Source organism: Triturus cristatus, chromosome 9 (assembly GCF_964204655.1).
Source record: "Triturus cristatus chromosome 9, aTriCri1.1, whole genome shotgun sequence".
Classification (NCBI taxonomy): domain Eukaryota; kingdom Metazoa; phylum Chordata; class Amphibia; order Caudata; family Salamandridae; genus Triturus; species Triturus cristatus.
In genome coordinates, this window is record NC_140592.1 from 428,871,281 (window position 1) to 428,899,245 (window position 27,965).

The following is a 27,965-nucleotide window of genomic DNA, read 5'->3' on the forward strand; positions in this document are numbered from 1 at the left end:
AGGGCCTGGGGGTCAGGTATGTCCAGGGCATGTGTGCTGTGTGACTTTGGTGGGGGTTTTGTGGCCTGCCCCTGGTCCTCCCCCCCCCTTTCCCCCCTCCCTTAGTTGTTCTGACCTTCTGCGGCGTCTGCGTCCGAACCTGTAGAGGAGGTCGACTGCTATGAGGGCCGGGATGACACGTAGGTTCGGGTCCATGTCTGTCCGTCGCGTACAGGTACTCCTTGTTCGCGTCGTCCTGATTTCCCGGCAGTTTTTGGCAGCCGGAAAATATTGTCCGTGCGGGATGACGTCGGTGCGAATCGTAATTCCTGGTTCGTGAATGGCAGGCTGCGTGCATCCCGACGTCACGTCGGCGCTGTCCCGGATCGCATTTGTATGTTTATTTTCGTCGGTCGGGGTTTTGTACGATTCGTACGGAAATGGAGTTTCCGTGCGAATCGTAATTCCATGTTTGTATGTTGTTACGACCGGGTATGCGTCGGACGGAGAATATGCTCCGTCTGACGGTTCGTACCCGGTTTTTACATGATCGTAATCGGCACCATTGTGTTTACTGCTGGAACAAAGTAAAAAAATAAATATTTAGAAAAATAGTCCACAAGAACTATTAAGAATGTGTTGACTGTTGATATTCAATGAAAAGGTCCTGGAAAAGCCAAGGCCACTTTTGACCAACCTTCTTCAGGACGAGCGACTACATGCAATGGAGTATTATGAGCAAGCCAATGTTTGTCTGACAGCAGACAGATACTACAGTAAGATATCCAACGGGCCACCTGATCATCAAGGGATGGCCACCAAAAATATTGTTTTTGAATTCTTGACTGTGGCTCCAACTCCCAAATGACCTTTTTGGGCAGCCTGGAACAGTTTGGCCCTTAGGGCAACAGGAGCAATTGTAACATAATTGTGAAAAAGCAGACCATCAACAATAGACAACTCACTAGCCACTTGTGAAAATGGCCTGAAGGGAGAAGACAGGAGTCTTTTTCCTTTGGCCAGCCCTTTTTTTACAAATTCCATAACCAAGGATAAAATGTTATCTTCAGCAATAGCGGACAACCATTCTCCATGAGGGATGAATTCAGAAGTACTTAAAATATCATCTAAAGTTACTACCACTAACTCCACTTCATTACATTATTCAGAGGCGTCAACTTCTTGAATTGGCATCCTGGATATGAAATCCACTCTGGAGTTTCTGTTACCAAGAATGAAATCAATTCTAAAACTGTACTCCTGCAGGTGTGAAAGATGTCTGACCAGTCTCGCAGATGCCTTACCTGTGCCATTTCCATTACGTAAATGAATTAACGGTTTATGATCACTCAAAAGAACATAACTCATACCCCAAATATACGTTTTGAACTATTTAATGGCCCAGGAGCAGTCCAATGCTTCTCTCTTTATAGTGCCATAATGAGATTCAGCAACCTCGAGAGGGCATGAAGCAAAAGCCACTGTTTTTTCATTATTGTCATAACATTGCGAAAGTACAGCACCAACACCAACCTGACTAGCATCAACTGTCAGAATGCATTTGGTATTTGGTTTGAAGGCCGAAAGAGCAGGAATGATGGTTATACATTTTTGACCATGTAAAAAAGCTTGATCATCAGTCTCATCCTGTGTTCCCTCGAACGTGCACGCCTGAGTGCGCGCGCACATCAGTGCCCCCGAGCGCGCAGTGCTGTGTGTGTGGCGCGCACACACATCCCAGAGAGCAATTGGCGCTGCCACTGCAGCGCGAAAAATGGGCATTTCAAACGCGCAGAGGAAGAGAAATTTAGCAAGTGCTCCCTCCCAAGGGGGGAGCACTTGCTAAATTTCTTTTGTTTGCTAGAGTGCGACTGTGGGGCTCATTGTTTGCTTATGTTTAAGTATTTGTGTTAATTGAAGAGCCCGTCAGGAGCTGCGATTAACATGAATGCTTTAAACAAAAGCACACAATCTGCCGGCAGCAACACTAGAAAACGAAAGAAATGCAGCACCAAACACAGCTTGTGTTTTTAGAATCACCTAAAAGCACATTCTGTGTTTCTAGACTTGCTACATTTCTTCACTTAATAGGGCTGAGTTGCCGGCTGATTGAGTGCCTTTTTTTAAAGTGTTCATGTTAATTGCAGCTCATGAAGGGCGCTGCCATTAACATGCAAACGTTAAGAAAGGCGCACAATCACCCCGCAGCTCAATGCAGAACCTATAAACGTGGCATTTGTAGGTGACCTTTGCACGTGCATTTATCTTGTTTTGTAAGCTGTTGTCACAGCCTCTGCTTGTACAGATTTATTCCTGTGTTTTTGTGCTGTCTTGTTCAGACAGAGTTAGCTCTGTCAGTGCAAAGTGGTATATATTTAGCAGCCCGGGAGCCGTGCCTACGTTTAAGAATGCCTCCTCCCGCGCCCCACATGCTGAGAGACAGCCGCCTCTCCCTGCAGGCCAGCCTCGGACAGATTGAAGCGCGGATTCTGCAGCAGGTCCTGTTTCTAGGAGCTATGAAGGCCGTCGACTCTGAAGTAGTATTGGCTTCTTCTCAAGGAGGGCATAGGGCGCTGCGTCTGGAGCAATGAGATACTGAGCTGCCAGCCAGATGTCACTCCATGAGAGTCAACATAAGCAAGGTACTTCCTGCACATCCACGATACCACCACCAATGCCACCAGCAATCGAGAGGGAAACACAGCAGCCCAGCTCTATCATGAAAAGAAATACAGCAACATAGCTGCCAAGGTTTCAAATAGCTATGTGGGATGGTTTCAAACAGGCCTTAACACCGTTCACGTGGATCTGTATGTGAGGAAATGCACCATCTTTTCACTTTTTTATTTAAAAGTTTGGCATGATATTTGGCGCTGCACCCATTTGCGCGGTCTGGTTATTGGCGCACATAGCCTTGGTTGCATCGCACAAAGACCTTACACTACAGCACACAGAGGAAAAAAATTAGAGGGAACATTGGTCTCATCCCAAGTAAATTGAACATTTAAAAATAAGTTTCCTGAGAGGTTGTACAATCATAGCATATCTTTTAATAAATCTGGAATAATACTCACTCATCCCGAGAAAATACTTCAAAGTATCTCTATTTTTGAGAGGAGCAACATTTTCAATAGGGTGCACCAGTGAAAACTTTGGATGTATCCCTGTATCAGAAATATGATGCCCTAAGGTTTGAGTAATTTGCATTTTCCAGGCTTTAGTGTAATGCCCACATCCTTGAAAATTTCTAGCACCTTTTTTAAGATGTCTCGGTTCTTGAAAATATCAGGCCATCTTCCTTATAGGCTTGTTTGCCTGGGATTTTGGACAGAATAGAGTCCATCAGTTTCTGAAAAATGTTCTCTGCCGAAGCATAACCAAATGGCTGTCTTAAAGATGTATATGCCCCAAAAGAGTGATAAAAAAGGTAATATCATAGAATTTCACAGTGAAGGGAATCTGATGATAAGTGGAGCGTAGATCTAATGAGGAGAAAAATGTAGCCCCACTAATGTTACAAAGTAAATCACTGATTTTGGGTAAAGGGTGACAATCAATCAGAATGTTCTTATTTAAAGTGCGTATGTCTGTACATAATCTAATATCTCCATCTTTTTTATGAACTATGACGATGGTACTGACCCAGTCAGGCTGCAAAATCACTTGGTCTTTGACTAGTTGTTCAAATAAAACCTTAAGTTGAATTCTCACTGATAGTGGTACCGACCAGACTTTTTGTGAGATTGGAATGACATTCTTTTTTAGCTTGATTTTATGTTCAAATTTATGAATCATGCTAATTTTCTTGGTAAAAACGTCTGGAAACAATTCCATCACTTGAGAAAGCATTTTATCTTTAGGCTTATGTGCTGTAGCTACATACATTTCACACATTCTAACTGGATTAGAAGACCCAGGCACAAGCATTAATCTAAAGTTTGTTCATTCTTGCCAACCCAGAATCAGTTTGCCTTTTCTAGCAACATATACTTTAGTATAAATTTCCTTGCCTAAGCATTTTTCATTTTCCATGAAGAAACTAAGCATGTCAATGTTTTGATCCCCGTAAGCTTTAGGGACAACATTTGGTTTCTGCAAAGATTTCAGTGTACTCAAAACCTGCTCATATTGCTTGTCCAATATATTTGTGATGGGTGCCCTTTAATCTGCCATCTTCTCAAGTTTGGTGGATCCAACATAAACATCACAAATGGGTCCTTTTACAGACTTTAATTCCACTGCATCTACATCGAGTGTCAGGGTGACCATCAAAAAATCCTGTGCACAGGCCTCTGTAACAGGGGCTATGTACCCAGATACAACACAACAGACTTTTCAGCCTCTCCTGCAAACATCTCCGAAGTGACCCTGCTGGGTTATTGCTAAAATGGGCTTTCAAACCACAGCTGTAGCAGAAAGATGTGCCTTTTTTCTGTTTAAATTTGTTATTTTTAGCCCTGAAAGATAAATCTGTATTTGAGTCTGGACTTTAATAGGTTGTGTTATGACTTCCGATCAAATACATTTACTAGACATAATAGACCATTCAATTGTTTTAGCCATATCTAATACTTCCATAAGTTTTAGATGCCTAAATGAAAGAAGATGTTCTGGTATTTTCTTTGAATTACATCCAAAGACATATTGGTTACTGATGGAGACATCCAAAGTTGGGCCATAATTGATTTTGCAGCAAAAATGCGAAGTGCAGAAATGTTTTCTTTTACCGTTTCTTCTTAGTTTGTTTCCTTCTGTTAAAGTTGAATCTCTCTAATAAAAAGCTTGGTTGTTCCATGAATTTCTTTTTAACCTGGTGACAGCCTCTACACATAAATTCCAGACTTCTCCTTCTCCAGAAGGTGTGATGATGGGAAGGTTATCAAAGATTTGCTGCCCTTCTGCCCCTAAATTACTATATAATATGACTTTTTTTCTTTTTAGGGTGAAATTGTTCTGTGTCAATTGCAACTCGGACATTCTCAAATGTATTGTACCATTTTTCCCAATTTTGTGGTGGTTTACCAGGGCTCTGAAGGAATCGCTGTATTTGGACAAACTTCTGAAATTCAGACATATTTTCTATTAATAATAAGTTAAATAAATAGTACTGCTGTAGAATGTCAAAATTCTACTTAAATCCTGTTTTCCATGCAAACCACACCCAAACGATAGCTCCACATTTACAGTATGGACAAACACCAGTAAATATCATTCAGTGCTTTTATCTGAAAAAAGATGTCAGTGAAAACAACAAGCCTGTATGAAAAACTGCCCAATCCAATTGGCTTCCAGTGCGAAAAAGAATTCACTTTAAAGCTCTAGTCCTGTTTTTCAAAGCTTTCCATAAGATTGGTGCCTTCTATTTAAGAGAAAGATTTCAGCCTTACATTCCTCCATGTACCTTGAGGTCCTCTACCCAGCGCCATGATCTCGACTTCAAAGGTCATGATCTCCCAGGTTGGGGGAAGATCTTATCAAGCAGTAGCATCTCGTCTTTGGAACAGCCTTTCCTCCCCCACTGCGACAGATCCCGGACCTCTTTACTTTTTGGCGGAATCTGAAGACGTGGCTTTTCCAGCTCTAGGCCTCTCTGTTTCTGTGGCTAAGGTGGATGTCTGTTGGTTGTTATGGTGGTCTTTTATCTCAGCTCCAGGACACTCTTGGGAGCAGCTGCGCGCTTTATAAATTCCTAATAACATAACATTACATAACATGCGTAGCGTAACAAAAGAGCTGCCAATGTCATTAATCCTGCTTCGAGTACGGAGCCAACTGTACAAACATGCGTGCACCTCCGGGTGCCTAGTAAGGCTATGTACAATGCTTATCCCAGAAGTGAGAAAAATTAGAAGTCACTTAATCTTTGATCATGGCAAAGCACAATAACTCAATAACGCTCTGAAGCGATTACTGAGAGAAGCGACAGCAAAACAAGGAATGCTGTCAAATGGAAAATTTAAATAAATGGGCAGCGGGCTCCTGCCGGTCATCACCAAATCTGTGGAGGATGCAAGTTCTACCACGAAGCAGGTAAAGTTCTGTAATTCTTGAGGTTTATTGTAAGTGACAGCAGGAGCCCACTTCCCACAGGTCTGACCTCCATGAAGTCCAAACCGTGTATGAAGACTCGGTTGTGGATACCATGGAGAAAGATGTGGTGTAAGCCCAATACAATAAATACACATACAAATCAAAACATAGCTTGTGATCATTTGTGTGATTGCACCTGTTTCTTACTGAACTTATTAAAGCTTGAGATCACTCTTTGATCTAGACTACAACCTTAAATGTCCAATTCTGTTTACCCGCAGGAATGCAAGTTGCCTGCCTGTTGCTGACCATGCTATTACCCTTACTGCGTGCACTGTGACTGCCACAGCCATAGCTTACTATGCCGAAAACACAGAAGAGGACCTGTGGTCCCTTCATGATGATCCTTTTGAGAACCCTGTTGGGTAATTACTGTTCATTATTTCCAAGGTACCTCATCCTATATACGCACTGTACCACTAGCTTGATTTTTCTTCATTTTTCTTCTGCATTTTTCTGTATTTTGGATCTTCTCATATTCTTCTCTACTAGTAATTTATTGTAGCCATTTAGGCATGATGGCTCTGCGTTGTATGGTTGCGTTGTAAAACCTAATAAAAAGTATTCAAATCTAAAACAATGAAGGTCCACTTGGAATACACACAACAGATTAATTAATTTATGGCCTATTAAGTGGAATGGTTTATATAATGTAAAGCAATGTCTTGGAAAATTATCAATCCGGACAGGAGATTGGTAAAGTTTCTTGGTTAAGTATTTGTTCGACTGGTAATCTGTGATTTCAGAGATTTCGCCGAAAAATTCAGTTTTGAGGTGTCATTTAATGTGTAAAAAAACCTCTATATACTTTGCATCACTGTGGCCTTGGTAATTATTAGCAGATTAGGATAGTACGTTGTCCTTTAAAGAAATTACAGACAGGTTGACTCAATGAAATGGAAACCTAAATTGGGAGAACAAGTGCCGGGTCAGACTGATTTGTTAAGGCCCACATTATTCCCCCAGCATTTGTTTCAGAACTACAGTCTCATTTATATTGTGCATACAGATCATTAAATATAACCATTTCTGTGATGTTTTTTATATAAATAACATGTGTATATTGATATGAATTAAAGTGCCTAATGAAAATACTTTACATCTTCAATTTAAAAAAATCTATCCTCATTCAAATAAACAGAAAGTGAAAGAAAACTCTGGTGCATTTTGAGCTTGGGATCTTCCGACTTCATAAAAGAATGTAACAAAACAAGACTGTATCAGATATCCTTTTTGAGGGTCTCATTCATGAAAAGTGTTGCATCACTAGGGGAAAACAGCGATGCAACATTTTTCAGTGCGCCCTCCTTGCCTCACCATGGATGCACCGTATTTACTGTATGACACTCCATGTCACATGTCAGTATTCCTAACGTATCTGTAGGCTCAAAATTGGTGCATTGCTAGAGTGTGTATGAAAACAGACTCAACTCCAGCAATGGGTCTTTTCACATGGGGAAAGCCACATGTGAAAAGCCTTGTGTCAACCCTTACGCCTGCTTCAAGCAGGTGTAAGGATTTGAAGCAGTGATACTGTAGAAATGTTGCGGTGAAATCTGGTAGATTTCGCTGCATCACTTCTACATGGATTTCCTGAGTCGGAACACCCAACCTACATACAGTATACCTGAAGCAGGTATAATGTAACGTAGGGGTTTACAAAGTTACACATCTGCCTAGATATGCCACTTTGGAAACAGGCCACAACGTGGCACATGGTTTACGCCGCCGCACCATCACTAAAAGTGATGCAATTATAGTGTAAAGGCATCGCAAATGAGGCCCTGAGTTTTCAAACATATAAATCCATGTATGAAAGCCTCCTTACCTTGTTGGATCTTGAATGTACATTTTAACACTGGTAGTTAGTCAGTGTAGGTGAGCATACCTTTTGCACAGGAGTGAGCCATGTTATCTATACCAAATTTTCTATTAAGTATAAAAATATGGGGACAACTACCAGTGGGTGCCAGTCCACCTATTGCCATGAATTGTGCCTTGTAGAAGAGGATGCATTTTACGCTGCCACAGAGGGTCTTTGAAGTTGCCCCTTTTTGTTTTTTATGTTTTTAAACTTAGTGAGCTTGGTGTCAAGTTGACTAACTGCACAATTCTGCAGACCCCTAGAGTCAACTCCCCAGTTAATTTAATTCTTGACGAATTCCTTCTTTTTCTCGTAGTTTCCACTGCTTTAAATTACCACCGAACTCAGTCAAAATTATCAATGAACTGTTTATTATATTTTCAGGTCAACATTTACCGTCTCCAGTCGATTTACAACATGGGGATGATGGGTGTTTCAGCAGAAAGGGAGGAAACCCTCATTTGACTGACGCTGAGGTTAAACCATCTCCATTTTTATTATAATCTGCAGCAGGAATCGTGTAACAGGACTGTAACAACATTTGCAGACATATCCAAGTTGTATTTCTTTGGAACACCCTAAACTGTACAGAGTGAGTGCATTTGTGAGAACATTATGCATAATTCCCATTAATTTTCAATTCGAAAACAAAGGTGGAATAACTAATAGAACAAAGGTATGATTTGAAACAAAATACATTGAGAGTTACTCTCTTCTGACAAGTTACATTTGCTGATCACAAAGATATGTTCATTTTAGAGACATTTTTGCAACCTGAAGGTCTGATTCACAAAATGATGTTTATGAGTATTGTAACTCAATACTGAATTCCAGGAATAAACCAGTAGTACTCTTGGCATGGTACTGGAGTCAGTGCTAAGTCAGGAATACTACAAGAGTACATCACACTTATTCACTACAAACTCTGTGGGGCAGATTTACAAGAAACCGACGCATCTGTAGAGATGCGTCAGTTTCCCTGTGCCAGCCTGTGATACCCTTATGCCACCATATATGCACCGTATTTACAATACCGCGCACCATGGCGCAAGGTTTGACAGATGACGCATCTGTTGGGAGAGAAGTCTTGCATTGCTGGAGTCATGTTGCAAGCACAACACAACTCCAGCAATGCATTTTGAGGCCTATTCCCACAACACTGTGTCACTCCTTATGCCTGCTTCAAGCAGGCATAAGGTTTTGACACAGTGGCTTCCTAGAAGTGACGCAGTGAAATATTGTAGATTTCACTGTATTACTTTTAAGAGGTTTTCTTGCTTGAGAACGCCCACCCTGCATACATTATAACTGAAGCAGGTATAATATGATGCAGGGATTTACAACCTGATGCATCTCCCTAGATACGTCACATTGTAAATTGGCTGCATATTTTACGCCGCCATTGAGTCACAGAACTGACGCAATGGCGGTGCAGTAGTGTCACAAGGGGCTAGTAAATCTGGTGCTAAATTTGGTATTCAATTTGAGTTCTTCTATCATGACCTTGAGTGTCTGCTGATTACATCCCAGCAGTTATAAAGAAAGGTGGATTGTGTATTCTTGATTAATTCCTTCTTTTTCTCGTAGTTTCCACTGCTTTAAATTACCACCTAACTCAGTCAAAATTATCAATGAATTGTTTATTATATTTTCAGGTCAACATATAACGTCTCCAGTCGATTTACAACATGGGGCTGATGGGTGTTTCAGCAGACAGGGAGGAAACCCTCATTTGACTGACGCTGAGGTTAAACCATCTCCATTTTTATTATAATCTACAGCAGGAATAGTGTAACAGGACTGTAACAACATTTTCAGACATATCCAAGTTGTATTTCTTTGACACACCCTAAACTGTACAGAGTGAGTGCATTTGTGAGAACATTATGCACAATTCCCATTAATTTTCAATTCGAAAACAAAGATGGAATAACTAATAGAACAAAGGTATGATTTGAAACAAAATACATTGAGAGGTGTTAGTTACTCTCTTCTGACAAGTTACATTTGCCGATCACAATGATATGTTCATTTTAGAGACATTTTTGCAACCTGAAGGTCTGATTCACAAAATGGTGTATATGAGTATTCTGATTCACTACTGAATTCCAGGAGTAAACCAGTAGTACTCTTGGCATGGTACTGGAGTCAGTGCTAAGTCAGGAATACTACAAGAGTACATCACACTTACTCATTACAATCTCTGTGGGGCAGATTTACAAGAAACTGATGCATCTGTAGAGATGCGTCAGTTTCCCTGTGCCAGCCTGTGATACCCTTGCGCCACCATATATGCACCGTATTTACAATACGGCGCACCATGGCGCAAGGATTTACAGATGACGCATCTGTTGGGACAAAAGTCACGCATTGCTGGAGTCGTGTAGCAAGCACGACCCAACTCCAGCAATGCATTTTGAGGCCTATTCCCACAACACTGTGTCACTCCTTATGCCTGCTTCAAGCAGGCATAAGGTTTTGACACAGTGGCTTCCTAGAAGTGAAGCAGTGAAATCTTGTAGATTTCACTGCATCACTTTTACGATGTTTTCCTGCTTAAGAACGCGCACTCTGCATACATTAGAACTAATGCAGGTATAATGTGACGCAGGGCTTTACAACCTCATGCATCTCCCTAGATACGACACATTGTAAATTGGCTGCATATTTTACGCCACCATTGAGTCACAGAACTGACGCAACGGCGGTGCAAACGTGTCACAAGGGGCTAGTAAATCTGCCCCTAAATTTGGTTTTCAATTTGAATTCTTCTATTATGACCTTGAGTGTCTGCTGATTACATCCCAGCAGTTATAAAGAAAGGTGGATTGTGTTTTAAATCATTTTTGTCAGATGCCCTATTCTGGTTGTCAAAGTTGAGAGTAAAATTCTAAATTGTCTGGGCAAATTTCCTTAGCGATCAGTGAGGGAGAGATGGTAAAGCGGTGCTGCATTAATAAATCCAGTTGTCTGTGGTGTGATGTCAAATTTTTCCATATCAATCGGAGAAGAAATATTGAATTGCTGTAGGATAGTGGTAAAGAACAGAAAGAGTTCCATACGAGCAAGTCCCTCTCCAAGACATATACGTTTCCCTACAGAGAGAGGAAAATAACATGTATGAACAACCATTCAAAAGTGCATAGTCAGCCATTTTAGTTGTAGGAAGACAAAAGAGGGTATGCCTTAAGACAAGCTACTGCAAACCATGAATAAAGACAATATTGACCATTTCAGTGCTGTTTCATTTGTTTGTGTGCTACAATATTCTCTCCATTGCATGTATAGTATTCATGCAACGATCAAACAAGATATAACCCACATTTCTACAGAAAGTTACTTACTTAAAAAAATTCAAAAAAATTATCTGTAAAGAGTGGCATATCAGGAGTGAAAACGATTCTCTATTTACAGTGTTTAATCCTTTTGTATCATTTTAGATTGAGGGATTGTACAGATAACTAGACCAACACATGGCACTTTATACTTTAATAACAAGTTCATGTCAATGGCCAACAATAGGCAAATGTCTTTGCCACCCTCTAGCTAACTTTGCCATTCACAAGCACCAACTTGGATCTACCACTTATTTACATGATTCAACAATTTAATGCTCTCAATAGGAATAGTTCCCCGACGCATGATCATGTCTTAATCAGACGTAGTCCAAAAAATGCCAAATGCACAGCTGCACAACCTTACCTGTGTGGATAACCTCCTTAAGTCATCACCAGGCAACATTAGTAACTGGTAATCCCAGAGAGCATTTACTAAACTACAAACATGACTATAAACAAATGACTCTCATACAGAGATCAATACTAGGCCTATTTTCTAATATATTTAGAGCAATTTCCCTTATATAACACTAATGACCATATTGCCACTTTCAAAGTGGTTCAGAATATTCTAGGGAAAAAAGTCAAGCTCTATTGATATCTTACTAAATCATCCAGCATCACTTAGGGAGTACCACAAAGATCAGCCTTAGCCTAGAACCTATACATTTTACATGTGACCCCTTTTCTTTATTTATTCCATCTCGCAGCAGGAACATTGTTAATATTGGTAGCACATAGTTACATCTAAAACTTCACAAAAGGTGGGGTCAATGATAAGGGCATTCTTCACAGTTAGGAATATACATCAACCACACAAAGATGTACCTCAATATATATGACCTACATAAAGCTGTACCTCAAAACATTCAAAACAAGGTCCCTGCTCATTCACCCTACAAACCACATATCCTCCATTTATTTGGCCCGAATCACATTTGTGTGGTTTATAGAACATACTCCACTACCACCACTAACCTGATATTTATGTACCATTTTGTTGTAAAGGCATGCATTGTAAAGGCATATGCGTGGTCAACATCTGTGTGGTAAAGGCAATGTGTGGGAAAGGCATTGCATGGTACAGGATGCCTGGTAAAGGCAATGCATGATAAATGCTGCATTGTAAAAGGCTGCTTCTCCATTCAACTCTCTTTGTCTCTCTTACTATCCTATCTCTCCCTCATTAATCTCACTTTCACCTCATTCCCATTTCTTCCTCTACATCGCAGCAATCAAACAACCTCATCTTTCTCAACCATAGTTCTCTCTCCCTAATTCCCAATTCTAATTTTCTCAATTTACCTCAGCATTCACTTGCCACCAGGCCCGGACTGGCCGTTCCGGGCACCGGGCAATCCCCCGGTCGGCTGGATGGGGTGGTGGCCGGTTTTATGACAGGAGGCCGGTTCTGTTGCTGGGGGCCGATTTGGCCGTGTCGGACCGACCGTGCAATGTAAAGTCAAACATAACATTGCATTAAGCACAACCAGGCCGCCTGAGCACAACGATTCTCTCCAGGCTGCATAAAATGCTGGTGCTCGGTCCGTGGGTCACGTGACGTGAGCAGTGACCCGCCGACCGATTTCAATGTCATTTAGGCAGCAGCAGGCAGCCTACTCATTATAATAATTTTATTTAAAAAGCACCTGACCATGTGATCAATGATGTAGACGCGCACAGCGCGTAGATGATGTCACCGCCTGCGAGTCTGCGCGCCGTGGTTTGGGGGCCGGGGGTCGTCTGCTGCCTGGTGAAGCTCATGCGCATTTGGCTCACGCATTAAAAAGTGTGCGTGATGACTCTGAGGCGAGGTCGAGGAGGCGAGGTAGGCATCTCAGAGGCCAGGCCAGGGACTGGGAAAGTCGGCACTCCATAATTTTATTCTCCCCTGTCTGCCGCCCGCAGGTGAGTCTATTTGCGACTGGACCAGACGCCGTCCAGTCGTTTAAATTGAATTCAATAATCCTCCTGCTTCTGGCCTGATCATCGATGGTTGCCGGGGCCTAGGCCCTTGCCCCTTTGGCCCCTTTTGATTTTTTAAATTCTTTCTGGGCCTGGCCCGGTCGCAAGTTCCGTGGCACTGTCTGTTGCGAGTCTCAACAGACAGTGGGTGCCACGCTGGTACTAGCTGTTGCGACCGGGGCGGCGGGCCAGAAGTTGAATTATAATGGCTGCTCTCATGTTGAAACACCGCGCGCTGGCTCTGTTTTCATGTCGAAGTAATGATGCATTGTGCAGGGGCATTGTTGAGACATGAGTGATGGGAGCTTTGGCAGAAGGAGGGTTATCAGGCCTGATGGTTATGTTGGCAGGGCCGCCTGAAGTGCCCCTAATTCTGGTGTAATATCCTTAGGTCGGGTTGTCCGTGTATGGAGCTGGTAACGCTGTACGTGTCCTACACGGTGTCAGCCTCGCCCTTACATAGAATTATCCCCGACCCGTCATCTTCCAGTTCCAGCAACACTTGCACTTGACATCGCTAACATTGAAAATTGCTGTTCCTCTTGACCTCTCGCTAATGACGCTCATTTGCACATGATTTACTGTTAGCAGAGTAGATTGGGATGAAAGTTAATTTGTGGAGATAGACATGAACGCTGCTTTTTGAAAGGCTCGCAGGTCAGAGAAGAGCTCAGTTAAGATTGAACAAAATGAGAACTATCCGGTTTGGGTCATGCTGCTGACTTTGCTGAAACAATGTAAGCAGAGTACCACATCGTCTTTATTTTTACTCTAAATTTTACATACTAATCGGCGAACAGGTGATCTGTATTTAATGTGCGATGTGTTCCTTCTTGATTTCGCCTGCATCAGCAGAAAAATTGCGTTGGTGGCGGGGAGGGGAGACAAGCCTGTGAAAATACAGGGCACTGTGGTTAAATGTCTGTGGACTTTGTTTTAGACAGTTCTGGGAAACCTAAATTACATTTAAAAAAATCTCCAAAATAGATGAAAATCTACCAAATAGATGAATTAAAGCTGCCTGATTAAATGCAAAAACATTATTCATTTGCTTCAGCATTCTGACTTCAGTTCTTCCACTGTGAGAGAGTGGACACGTTTGTCAGGCTCAGCAAAGCAAAGTTTTTAATCAACGCCTCCATTTTGCCTCCATCTAATTAAACAACACTATTGGAATTAGCATGTAGATACTCCCTTTACTAGAAACAAGTTTCATACGGATGTGGCACTCCTCGTTTTATAACCTATCCTCCTGAATTACTGAACCTGGGAAAGCAAAAGGGGCCTAAGGTGCAAGGGCCTAGGCCTCGGAGGGGTGATGGCTATGTTTGCGCTGACGCCTGTGAACATTTGCACGTTTTGCCTGAATTCAGTTGTGCCGCAGTCTACCCTACAACAGTGGGTCATTGAGGATGGGAATTGGGAAAGAGAGTAGAAGGAAGAGGAGACAAGAGGAATAAGTGAGAGAAGGAATGAAATCAAGTAATAGGGTGAAAGGAAGGAGGAACAAGGGTAAAGGAGGGAGGAATGAGAGAGCATTAACCATGATAGGAATTAAGTAAAGTATCTTAGGTGATCATGGAGAAATGGTAGGGAAAAGAACGGAACACAATGGAATGAGAGGGTAGATTATATTTAGAACATGGGTTAGAAAAAAGGAGAGACAAGGAGGATAAGAACTGAAAGGATAAGAGAGCAGAGGAAAAAGAGGAAAATGAAATGGCAAAAAAGGTTTAAGAATGGAGAATTTGACATCTGAGTAAAAAGCGTAGAAGGCAGGATTAGGAAAAAGAGTAGCAAGGGAAAGAAAGGTAACTGGGAGAATGCCCTTCTTTCTGGGAAAGAACAAGTTTAAAAAAAACATGATAAACAGCTAAATGAAAGATTATTGAATCTGGCTGAAAGTACTTGAACAGGAGTGAATGTGAAGAAGCCAGGGACATCTCATAGATAGGAAATGTGTTTAATAACCAAAGTAGTGCAGTCAGAACATCCTATAATATCGGAGCTAAACTTGCAGTTGAGGGAGATGGTGGTCTTGTTGTAACTGGTGCTCCTCAGTGAGACACTAGATGCCACCCCCAGTGTATTTATTAAAATGCAAACAGAAAATAAGATGTATACTTTCTAATGCATGGTAATCAGAATAATGGTAATGAAATTGTTCAAAAATGTCAAATTCATACTATGAAATTCTCATTGTACAAGTTCATGACATTTAAGACAACAGCCAACACATGTTCCGCAAAAGTGTAAAACCGCTTCCTCAGGGCTCTTTCTCTCAATTTGGAAAAGTTACTCTTTCCATCTATTTATCACATATTGTGTTCCAAATTAAAAATATCAATGTATCTTGTTAGGACGGTTTATTCTGTTTTATTTATTTGTGAAGTGTTTTTCTTGCCCAGCATTTAGTACAATACCTCTTTCTTCCCAATGCATGCACCAGATTTACCTCACTTGGTACTACCTGTGCATATTCTCTTCCAAATAGAAGCAGTCTCTACTGTATCATACCTGCAATATAGCATGAGTTCCTTCTGACCTGCAGCATGCCAGCTGTTTGGTGGTTTACCCCACCTACTTGCATCATAGCTTGCTGACTGTACAGTTGTATATGACCTGTGTGGCTACCCAAGGCCATCTCAGCCTACTCACGGTTAAGCTAAATGGTTGGTAGGGTCTGTAACTATTTGCTGCTGATACAATGGAAGTGGAATATGCCAATTATTAACTCCTCAAAGTAAATGGACATACGGATTTGCTAATCTGCTTCACATAACATTCAGAATACTTGAAAAGAACTTTAAAGAATATGCATCCATAAACTCTCTCCTGTGTTAAACATTCAAATTGATACTGGGACTTCATGGGGAGATGCTCTTCAAGGATGGTGAGCTGTAGAACTAGTCTTCCACAGGCCTTCCTTGTGAAGTATTTTTTAGATACATTATTGTTCATACTGACTGCTGAGACATGGTTTGATAAGTCCTTGTTGGCCAAAGATTTCTCCAAATTAAATGTAGGTTTTATTCTGCTTTATTACATCAAAAGCCATTTTTGTTGGCTCTTAGGACTCAGTGCACTTTACCACCGCTAACCAGTGATAAAGTGCTTGAGCGCTTTCCTTTAAACATGGTAAAATTGGCAAATTTTATTTATTTGCAAGTCCCTAAAAATGTGGTACTACATGTGCCCAGGGACTGTAAATTAAATGCTGCTAGTGGGTCTGCAACACTTATTGTGCCACCTACGTAAGTAGCCTATTCAAACATGTGTCAAGGCCAGGGTCTTTCATTGCAGTCTGCCTGTGCAGTTGTAAAACTGCCATTTTGACCTGGCAAAAGGAACCTTTTGCCAGGCCTAAAAATATGCCCTTTTACTACATATGTCAGCAGGATGTCACCACTAGCGCAAGCCCTTTCCATAAGGCAGGGTGCAGTATGCAGAGTATTTAAATGGTTTGGCATATGCTTTTAAGTTTTATGTGTCCCGGTATAGGCGAGGATGAATTAGGTAATCATTTACTATGCTTTAAAAGTTAATACAATCTAGTATGTAATGTAAAATGTGTTGGAAAATGCTTTGTTTTGGCCTTTCTGTCTCCCAAATTTTCTTGGGGAGGGGAGACAAGTTCAACCCCCCCAAACTCCCCCTAGTAGTGGTTGCTCACTGCGCTTGCTCGCTACAAACCATGTGGGGGCTGGTCTCACTTTTACTTTGTTCTCTCTGATTCACTACTTGTGTCTATTTTTGGTGCTCTCTGAAAGAATGTCTATGGGTACATATGACTGAGTGGGTAACCTGGTGCTCTTTAAGGTCATCATCTACTATTTACTGTGCTTTGAAAGTTGATACAATTGAATATGTAATGAAAAATGTGCTGTAAAATTCACCATTTTGGTCGGTTGTTTTCCAAAATTTTCTTGGGGGGAGAACCCCCCCAAACCCCCCCGAGTAGCGGTCGACGGGGGCTGGTCTGCCAAATTTGACGGGGGCTGGTCTGCCAAATTTTGCCAGGGCTGATTTCAGTTCCCAGTCCGGCCCTGCTTGCCACCTCATCTCTCCACCTTCCCTCTCTTTTTCTACCTCAGCAACTCCCTATGTCATTTCTTTCACTAATTTACCCATTTCTTGCTAGTTGTCTTTCTATCCCTACCTATTTTTCTGTCACTAACTCCTCTCTCTTTCACTCTCATCGCTTTCAACACATCCTTCTACTATAATTCAGTTTACAATTCTCTATCAACCCTTTCTCTTTTTACACCAGTCTACTTCACCTCTGTTCTCTCCCTACAACACAAGTGTCTTTTTAACTAACCCTCCCTTCCTGTGTATTCAGCTCACCTCTCATGTTCTGCCTCTCCTCATTATGTCTTACTATTCTCTTTTATTTCTATACCTCTTCTTTCCCTCTACTCTTCACCACCATATTTTTTCATAGCCAACTTTGTTAAGTTTGACATACACCATGACATCATATATTTACAAGAAAACACACCCCTTGTTTCGTTCACTCTCCCCAGTCCCTGCCTCAAAATAACAAGCCCTCCACTCCCTCCCTTCAATGCTTGCTTGCTATACTCGAGTAAATCCATCATTTTACCCATAGCTTATCATGTTTCTCAAGAGACCACCTGGCACTATATATGGATTCTTCAATCTTATAACACCAGTCCAAGGCAGAGGTCCATTTTGCCACACTAGGAGCTGTAGCAGAAGTCCAGTAAGGTACTATGTACCATTTTGCCAACTGTGTGGTGATACCTACTAGTGTCCGTTCATGTTGTGGAGGCCCAGCTCCTCCAGTATACCCAACGATACTACCCTTGGGGTGAATCCCACTGGCAGCCACAGAACCTCAATCATTATTATTGTTATGACCCAATATGTCTATATTACGAGACAGGAAAACACCATACGAAAGAAATCCGCCTCTAATAAAAAGCATCTAGGGCAATTGGGTAAAGTTTGTTTGCCAGTCTTCCAGATCTGTAGGAGTGTGATGTAGGCAATATTTAAATAGTTAAGTTGAATCGATTGTAGATGGGCCAGAATGACTAAGATGTGGGGAGCCATACAAGATCCCTCCAGTTAGTCTCTTCAAGGCTACCTACCCAAGATTCCCATCTTGTTTTAAGCGAGTCAAAGGCAGGGGTAGGGATATTTATAAGTGTTTTGTAGATTTCAGAGATATCCCTTTCCCCAATGGGAACTGGAGGAGCTTAGCTTTGGGGGAAGTTTAATTCTGGGAGGTCACCCATGTTCTCTTGGTACCATGAGAGTGCATGCCTCAGCTGTAAATACTTACACAGTTGAGTAGAGGAAAGGGAATACTGGGTTTGTGCTTCTTGAAATAATTTTAAAATTGAACCTTGCCTGACATCTCCATAAAGCATGATCCCTATTTTGTCCTACATGGTAAAACCTTCTAGTCGTTAAACCTGGCTAAGCCAGCAGCTAGTCCACAGCTGGGCCTACTGTGTACATTTCTTGTCCCATCACCCGCGGTGCAGCTGCTGCGTCTGGAGAACCAATCTATTGTGCTCTGGAAACCACCAAGAAGGGGGCCCCCATGGAGGACATTTAGGACGCTGTTTAGATCCAGTTGATTCAGTTCTAGTTTACTTGCTGGGTCCCCTACAGTCTCCTGTCAGCCAGTTGTTGATCATGAGAAGCCTAGAGGTCCAATAATAAAGACATATGTCTGCTGTGCCCATGATCCCATCGGAAGACTATTGGCAACGTTTGTGAAATGCTATGCGGCGGAGCTTGCCTGCCCGTAAGTAGGATTTAATGTGTGATGTAAGGGTCCGGAACCACTGTGCTAGAATTACTGATTAGAGAGAGCACAGTAGACCCTATTTTTAAACTGTGCTGCTTTACCTAGGATATTCAGTGGCAAAATGTTTGGAAGTGCTGTTACATGCATACATTCAAAAGCGTTATGTTAAGGGCCCAGGAGTGTTTGGAGAGTACCAAAATATGTACGCCCAGATATTTGAAAATGAGCCATCAGGTTTCCTAATATAGGGACCAAAAGAGATTAAACCCAGTTGGTGCGCATACCAAAGGCTTCTTTGCACAGCAACAAAATAAGCAATATCCAGAGTCCCATAACAGAGGGGTTTTGGATGTAGAGAAGCACTATATTTCCGTAGAGGGAGATGAGGTCCTCTCCATCTGGAATCCATCCTCATTACTCTATTCAAGCATCACAGTGAATGAGTGGGCTAAAGGTTTAATTGGAAGGGCAAATACAAGGGGTCATAGAGGACAACATTGTCTGTTTGGAAATGGCTCTGAAAGCATCCCATTGATGTGAATTAGAACCTCTGGCGTAGAGTAAAGTAGGCTGACCATCTACGGAATGTAGGGGCAAATCACAAGGACCAATGGATGGAGTCAAATGATTTTTCAAGGTCTTCGAGAAGTAGAGTGCCTGTGTCTGGTATCTCCAACTCATGCGCAAACGCATGATGGAGACACCTGATTTACTGACAGGCACTATGTCCTGGCATAAAGTCACATTGATCGGGTGGACAGAATCTTTGAGTACCCGAGAGAGAAGTTGGACTAGAGCCTTGACAAATACCTTGAGTTTAATGTTAATTAGAGAGATAGGCCTGTACGAGGCACAATGGTCAGGGTGAATTCCTCTTTGTGAACAACCACTATGGTCTCCAGATCTAATCCCCTAGGGAATGTGCCATTAGCTTTGGCTTCTAGGTGCAGATCCAGCAATGGTAGTGTAAGCAACTCACAGAACCTCAGATAGCATTCAGTTTGGTAGCCATCTGGGCCAGACGTCGTGTCTGCATTCAAATCAATCAAGCCCTCACTGATCTCCTCTATCTGAGTGGGGAGTCAAGGTCTTGCCTTTGAGAGGGGATAGGGATGGAAGTGGAATATCAGGTAATATGGGGTTAAAACACAGCCATTGGGGATGGAGGGTTTGCGGAATGCAGGGAGCATTAATAGCCTGCAAAGCTTGCAGCGTTGGGAGAGGCTTTGTATCTCTGTACACCCATGTAGTCCACAATCTCTGGGACCACTCTCGATGTCATGCTTCTGGTGGCTAGCCAGTAAAGAATTTTACTCAATTTATTTCCATGTTCATAAACACGTTGTATTGAAGCTCTCCATGACTTTTGAGCTTCTTTTAATGCTAGTTGTCGTAGGGAGGTCTTATTGATATCATGCTGCTTCTGAAGGAAAAGGAGGGGATTAATAATGCATTGTTTGTCTATTTGAAGGATCGGTGTCTCTAGGTCGAACATATGGGCTTGTTTCTTTCTCTCTGCTTGGCTCCAGAGCCTCATAATAGAGATGCCATGCATAGAGGCTCCTGATGAGGTATCCTGTAGCCTTGGCAGGCCCTATATGCATTAGAAATGGTTAATGGTCAGAGATGCCACACAGGTGAATGTCTACTGCTGTGGTGTAGAGCACATCTGTTGCCGGGAGTAGAAAGAGGGTGACTCGAGGGACGATTCTATGTACTGCAAAGGTGTGTGCCAATTCCTTTCCCTAAGGATGCAAGACTCTCCATATGTGACACAGTCCCAACGAGAACATGAATATGAGCATTATGTATTGTAAGTGTGTATATCTTACCAACTGCACTAAAATCTTTGAAGCTAACCAAGTCAAAAGAGTCCCCTTACCCATCAACTCACCCCACCCCATACTTCCCGTCCCAGAAGCATCTGTCACCCGAAATCCCCATATAACAAAACAGTTACTCCTAGTTGTCAGAGCTAAAGAAGGGGACCTCCACTATGGAAATATAATTGTACATATGACAACTGCTGCAAAAATTCAGCTGTGCCAGACAGATTTATTTCAAGAAGTCAGTGGCCGATGGTCAGATCAAAGTCCCCTCACGGTTTCACGGACTCTGAGAGTTTCTATCTGGGGGACACACTGCACTGTTGTCTGTTTGTGGGGGTGGTGGAGGAGGATGCAGGGATTGGGACTGTGCATCGAAGGATAGTAGACTTCCATCCATTTCAGACAATTCAAATGCATGTCTACTGGTGCCTCTGATCTTTATTGTTTGTGCTCTGTGCTATGCTGCGACTAGGGAAGCAGAGGTCCTGGATATTGGCCACCCTGCTATTCCAGGCTCTGGCCTGGGGACCCAGAAGGCAGGTGGAAGATTTTCTTTTTAGCCACCCAGTCACAGGTCACCCCGGGGATGAGCACAAGAGTCATATATTGCTTTCAAGGTTGAAGAAACATCAGCATATACTGCATGTTCATTGCTCTTCATTGCTCTAAGCTTTTGTTTGACTTAGTGAAAATATTTGTGTTTCTGCTGTACATTTTGCTAGTAATCTGGAAAAATCATATGTGTGGTTTGAAAAAGAAATCTCTAGCTTTGAGCGCTTCCTGAAGGATAATGTTCCTTTCACAGCAGTTCAGGTGGAGGTGATGAGCAGTCAAGGGGATGCTGGGGAGGTTTACGGGTCTGAGACTTGAAGGTGATCTCCAGCGCAAACATTGAGAGAGATGGTTGGTTGGTGTCCAGGATTTCAGCAAAGACCCCCCACCCTGTGAAATGTAGGGTGTGATGTCTAGATCTGATCTTGCCATTTACTGCTCTTGCATCCAAATGTTTATTAGAGGTGAGCAGTTTGGTGACCAAAGATTTTAGTGTGGTAACATCGATTTTCAAAGTAGAGACCCTGTCCACTTCCTCTGTGATCCTAGAAGCAACCGTACAGAGGTCTTGTCAGAGCAGGGTCATATCCACTTTTTCTTCTTCAATTTTGGATTCCATCACTTCCTTTGACACATGGATTGCTTTGAGAATAATATCTGAGCCCTTATGTTCTCCTTCTTGGGATGTCAGCATCCCAGCCTCACGTTTATTGCCTGCAGTCGAAAGTGTCTTAGTGAATCTGTTGATTCTTGCTGGGGCCTGGGATGATGAACCTTTGTCTTTACCCATGATTCTTCTGTGAACAGGCTGCCTGTCCCTCGACTCAGGAAGGCAGTATTAGATCAGTCGCTGTTGGTCAACCTCCTGCCCCAAGGAAAGCAAGGGATCAAGTATTCAGCAGATAGGTGGGGGGGCAGCTCAAGCAGTTAACCCAAACAGCTGATGGAGTGGGTGAATCCGGTGACATGAACATTACTACAGGGCACTCCACCTAGGCCCATGACAGTGGGTACCAACACCAAACAGGCCGGGCAGCCTATGGCAACCCACAAGGTCCTAGGAGCCACAGCTGGGAGTCTCCAGGAAGGTAGGGATGAAGATGGAGTTATAACAAGAAGAAGAGATGATCATTGCTAGGTGTATCAGATCAAACATTGTAACCCAGTCATTATAAGGAGTTATCAGCTCCCACAATAGTGTTAGAACTTGATATCACTAGCAGGATAGAAACTCCTCCTAGGAGGAAGGGAACCGCTGTGTTCTGCAATGGTCTACTGCAGGTATGCCCATAAGAAGCTCTCTGGCCTTCCGCTATCCAGATGTGTTGCCCCAGTCCAACTCTGGGTCGCTGTCCAGGAGGAACCAGGAGAGAAGGGACAAATCCACCCTGGTGTCACTCTCCCCTGTGAGGCAAAGAAAGTACGGGATCCAGAGGCCAAGTCTATGCAGTCCTTGGGCCTCCTACCAGTTTGCACAGGCCCAAGCCCCCTATCCACGGATATTGTGCTGCAAGGATCACACACCAACATGTTGGAGGGCTCTGCTTGGCTGCACTTTAAGGAACAATATGTCATGTCACCAGTGAGCCCTCTCTCTTCACTCTTCGGGCTCTAGCAGCAGATCCTCCTATGGCCCGTGGCTCTAGTACTTTGAGGGATTCCATTGTGGGAGCATGAGCAAGCCTGACACAGACTGCCAAGGACTGTTTTGTGCTGACCCAACCCACAACACTGTACCTGCAGTCTCCATCTCCGAGAGCTATGGAGACTCTTCTCGGGATGCGATGGAGGGGGAAGGAGCCACAGGGCCAGACACCAGGTATTTCAGCGGTATGTAAGAGGCAGGATGAAGCTGGATATTGCGGAGGTCAGGGAAGTCAGTCTAAAAGACGTTCACATTCTTGGCTGCTTTGACAACACCCCCTTCACACCCATATTTACCATTTCTACTGCCCCACTTCCCTTTATCTACCTACCTCTTTCTTTCTGCCACTTCATTTCTTTCTGGCTCTCTCATCTTTCACTCTTTAACTTCTCTCTATCTCACCTCTCTCTGTACCATATTTATATCCACCTCCTCTACTTCACCCCGCTCTTGATACAAGTCTCTTTACCTCGCTTTCTTTCTCTTGCCTCATACCCGCTTATCCAACTCAGAAGAGTGAGATATTACTGTCTTTCCTGAGAAGTGTACATATAGAAAGCAGAGACAAGGGACAATGCATGGGAAGAGAATTAAAGGAGAAAATTGAAGAGTTTGTGCCTCATGCATTGGGTTACTCATAAAAGGAACCAGGATACCCCAATAAAGTATCATGTACATGAAAGGTGACCCATTTCTTAAAATAATCTTTGTTTAGCTTTCTAATCTTCAAGACCCTAACACCTGGAATTGCATCAGACTTATCCAAAAGGTGCATTTACACAGAAAAATTATTGTTGAGTTGCATTATATTATTTTGTATTGTAGCGTACTGCATCAAATTATATTATAGTTTTTATATTATATCAATTTGTATAATGTTTAGGTTTTGCTAAAAAAAATCTGAAGAAGAAACACCTTGCAGACCTTAGGCACGAGTGCTAAAAACAATCTAGAAAAGTGTACGTACTGAAACCTGATCATGAGAAGGAAGGTCAACTGGGTGGGACAATATATTGTATTGGCATCCGATACACACAATTCTGGTGTTACAAAGAAATGCAAGACTTCAATTACACACTGTACAATGATCAGATATTTATAGCGTTCTGACGGCTCATAATATCACCAAGCTTGAGGCTCATGTCTTGGTTTGTAATTGAGATTTATTACTAGTTTGGATTGCATACATATAAAGTTTTTGTTCAGGGCTCAATTAACTATAGAGCAGGATACATCTAGCCTCATATCATTTTGCAAGGAGTGGAAATAAAATTACCCTAAAGACTGCACAGGGGTATAGTGTCTTGTGAGTTAGTGATGAAGGGGCCCTTTTGTTTCCGAATGGAACCATAGAACAGTAATGTAAGTGTAAAGGTGTGGGTGATATAATTCATGACATAGAATCTTCAGTTAATAATTACAGGATGAGAAATAAGGATGTGCAAAACCAAGCTCCATGTGAGGCATGATCATTTACATGTACCCAGGCTGGGGAGGATGCTACAACTGGCATCAAGATAGGGGATTACATAAACCCTACTGCCCAAAGTACAAAGAGTGCTCTCCTGAAAACTTTGCTGTGTTCATGTAAACTGCTTGTGCATGCCACGTCTGCCTCAGTCGAAGTGAAAATTGAACATTTTTTATGCAAAGACACACTAAACGCAGTAGAAACGATGTACAATGCAAAGAGGTGAGAAAGGTGGAGAACCCCTGAAAGAAACAAAGCCTCTGCTCTCCACCAAAGAAGAAAACATCACCTTCCAAACGGAGAGCAGGCATGATGACCTAATTGTTAGGACATGGCTGGTGCTTGACAAAGGTGCCGGTCCAAGCACGCAGCAGATACTGCTGGAGTAAGCTCCGCTCCTGACCGCAGAAAGTACTACAGGTTGTGATGTTGTTGCATTCCTACAACCACTGACTCCTTTCGATACCACTAAAAAGAATATTGACAACGGATGGATGGCCTGGATCGAATCCTTTGGTGATTTCATTAATCCGCTTGAAGAAACAAATGACAAAACTGTCAGTAAATATCTAAAGAATTATAGGATGAAGGAGAAAAAGAAGTGATACAGAAAATACCACACAGAGATGAAGTGACATACCAGCAAATTATATAAGTGCTGAACACCAAGTAAAATCCAATGCCAAATGTTGACCATGAAAGGTACATTTTCAACCAAGAAAGGCAGAAAACTGGTGAAAAAATGGATGAGTTTGTAGAAATACTTGATTTGCTCATCAAGCATTGTAAGTTCAACGATGAAGAGAGGATAGACAGTTGTGTCTCCAACTCCTTAAGACGATGAATGCTGAAAAAGACCCTCAGCTTGGAGCGAGTACTTGTGCACAATGCAGCACACATAGAAAGAGGAAACAACAAGGAGAAATAAAGATATTTGCATTGGTAAATCAGAGAATGTGTCAGAATGCATGGGTGGATGCATGTGAACACCAACAGTTCACCCATGGCTTGGCTCCCTGCCACAAGTTAACTCAAGTCAGCGATTTGCGCTGCCTTGCGTTACTCTAGATTTCAAGCCATGCAGGGCCATGGAAGGTGGCCTTGCGTTGTGTTACAGGGAGTCTGCACAAATACAGAACTATGCACAGGAATATGGGACCTTGGTGTATAGGGACAGGGTCTTCCTACCACCTTAGTGCCCACAAATCCAGGACTGACTAGCTATAGTGTCTCACTTGCACTCCTACTCACTCACAGAGAAACAAATAATTAGACACCCCAGGACACAACACTCCCAGATCTCTCAGGAATCACGGTAACAAGACACACCCTTTTGCTCGCACTCTTGTACTTGTCGACAATAAGATCTGACAGAGACATGAAACAGTTTAAAATATTTATTTTAACTAACGTGCCTTAACATACAGAATACGTGCCACAACAAGCAGGAAAATGCATAGTACAAATACAGTCAGTATAGCAGCTAGTCCATATATCATGAAGAGAGATGTCATCAAAAATACAATGGAGTAAAGACAATAGTGCCTAACCTCCCTGCCCTTGCTAAGAATTTTTTTTATTATATAATAGAAGATCACTGGGCTTTGTCAGCAAACCTAATACCTTAGCCTATAGATGATAGAGCTACATCATAGGTGCTGTCTCTCTGTTCTCCCTGAAAAGGTCCCTCTCCAAGTGTGTGCCACCTATTCGTGTACCTCACTAAAAACCAAAGTATGATGTCCAAGCAACAGCTGCATCGGTATGTTTTGTCTAAGGGCTAAGGCCCGGCCAGAACAAAATAACAAGGGGCATTGTTGCTCGACCTTGTACATAATGTTTAGTCAAAATCCCAGGAACATGCAGAGAGTAAACACAGCATTGAATTCTCATTTGAAAATAGCGTCAGAAAATATTACAAAAAATAAAGACGTGTAGTAACATGCGCAAAGCAGCGGGCTAGCTGCACCGTGCTCATGCTAAGTTAGTAAAAACGACAACGTCCCTTTGGGCCACCTGGCAGTGGCTTGAAAAATATCATTCAGGTTTTGCTCCGACCTTGCATCCCCTTGTGTGGAGCAAGGGAGACGCAAAACCTTGATAAATATGGGCCTGACTGCTTTGCATTAAGGCTGCCAGAGAGAACGTTGTCTCACATTTAGGTTTGAGTATGAAAGGTTGTATTTACAAAAAAAACATTAATAGTCTCTGAAAGACAATCATCTGATTGAGGATTCCATTAAATCTGTGGTACAGAGAATCTCCCTGAGATAACAAAGACACTGGAGGTGCAAAATTAAATGAGAATATATATGTTTGACTTTATTAGCACAGAAAAGCGAAACCTTTTGCATTTACCAATGCTTTTCCTAGGTACTCAGTTCTCCGTCAGTCCTTTTCATAGACCAACTCCACCCCATCATTTAGGCATAGGAATATTTGTTTTATGTCTGACACTGGCAGAAAGAGTATAATTGTATACAAAAGTAGTTGCATTGGCTTTTGATTTTTTATTATTCACTCCAATGAAGGCAAATGTTTGTAAACATTATTTAAGCCACAATGATTTTGTTAGATGATATTTAGGCCATGGTAATTTGATACTTTACAGGCTTAATTTAAACTTCTACGATTGAGAATGTAGGCTGTTTTAAAGTGATTGTAAGAAATTGGGGTATTAGTTGACGAGGTGAGTACCTACCTCAAAAAAATAACCAGAAACCTTGTCAGGGCGGCCACTAAATTCCCTAAATAAACTTGAGCTCAATTCACTGGTAACTGTGGCACAAATCAGACAAGCTTAATTTTGAGGCAATGTGAAATGTATTTATGAAGTACTCAAACAATGATAAAGGCAAGAAAAATCCCAAACCAATTGATAAATAAAATTACACCTAAACCACAACAATCCAAGAGAAGTAGAACTGGAGTTATGGTTATTTTTAACTTTAAAGTTCCAAATAGTGCCAACAAGCATTAAATTCTAACGGCGGTCATTTGGTTACTCTTGACTTGCAGTAGGGTAAGGTTTAAGGCCGATCACGATGGAGCGCAGGCCGGATATAAGGACCAGATTTATTCCAGTGAAAACTTTTACTTTTTGTCTTAGTTACTAGATTGAAGTCAAAAATCCTCAGCGGGGCAAGGCAGCAGGCTATGGCTGAAGAAGGCACCATGTCATTGGATAGCCAATGGACAAGGTATCAGTGAAGCCGTTGATGTTTGGTGGGAAGGCTCTAATGGGGAGAAATTTGGATTTTGTGCCTTTTCCTGGTGAAGATATCTACGTTCAGACTTAGTCACTTGTTTGGAGCTCAGATTCGTATAGCGGGGCAAGGCTGTAGATTGTCGCAGAAAGTGCTCCACAAGGCTTGATGCCTTTTTCGTGAGGTCATGCCGAATTTGTTTCCAGCTGCAGAGAAGAACGTATCAGGGGCTACCTGAATC

At 42.2% G+C, this 27,965-nt stretch overlaps 1 protein-coding gene and 1 long non-coding RNA gene across 3 annotated transcripts in view; one reads left to right on the plus strand and one right to left on the minus strand.

Annotated features, from left to right (window-relative positions):
* LOC146798094 (uncharacterized) overlaps positions 1-6,453 on the plus strand; it is a 526,362-nt gene extending 519,909 nt beyond the window's left edge. For both annotated transcript variants that reach the window (XR_014968603.1, XR_014968604.1), the window contains exon 4: positions 6,291-6,453. This is a non-coding gene — a long non-coding RNA (uncharacterized LOC146798094). The remainder of the gene's footprint in view (positions 1-6,290) is intronic.
* Positions 6,454-8,287: 1,834 nt separating this feature from the next.
* LOC146798095 (cytochrome P450 2G1-like) overlaps positions 8,288-27,965 on the minus strand; it is an 899,064-nt gene continuing 879,386 nt past the window's right edge. Inside the window, exon 9 of the mRNA XM_085625314.1 lies at positions 8,288-11,028. Coding sequence (XP_085481440.1) covers positions 10,847-11,028 — 182 coding nt within the window. The 3' untranslated portion in view covers positions 8,288-10,846. The remainder of the gene's footprint in view (positions 11,029-27,965) is intronic.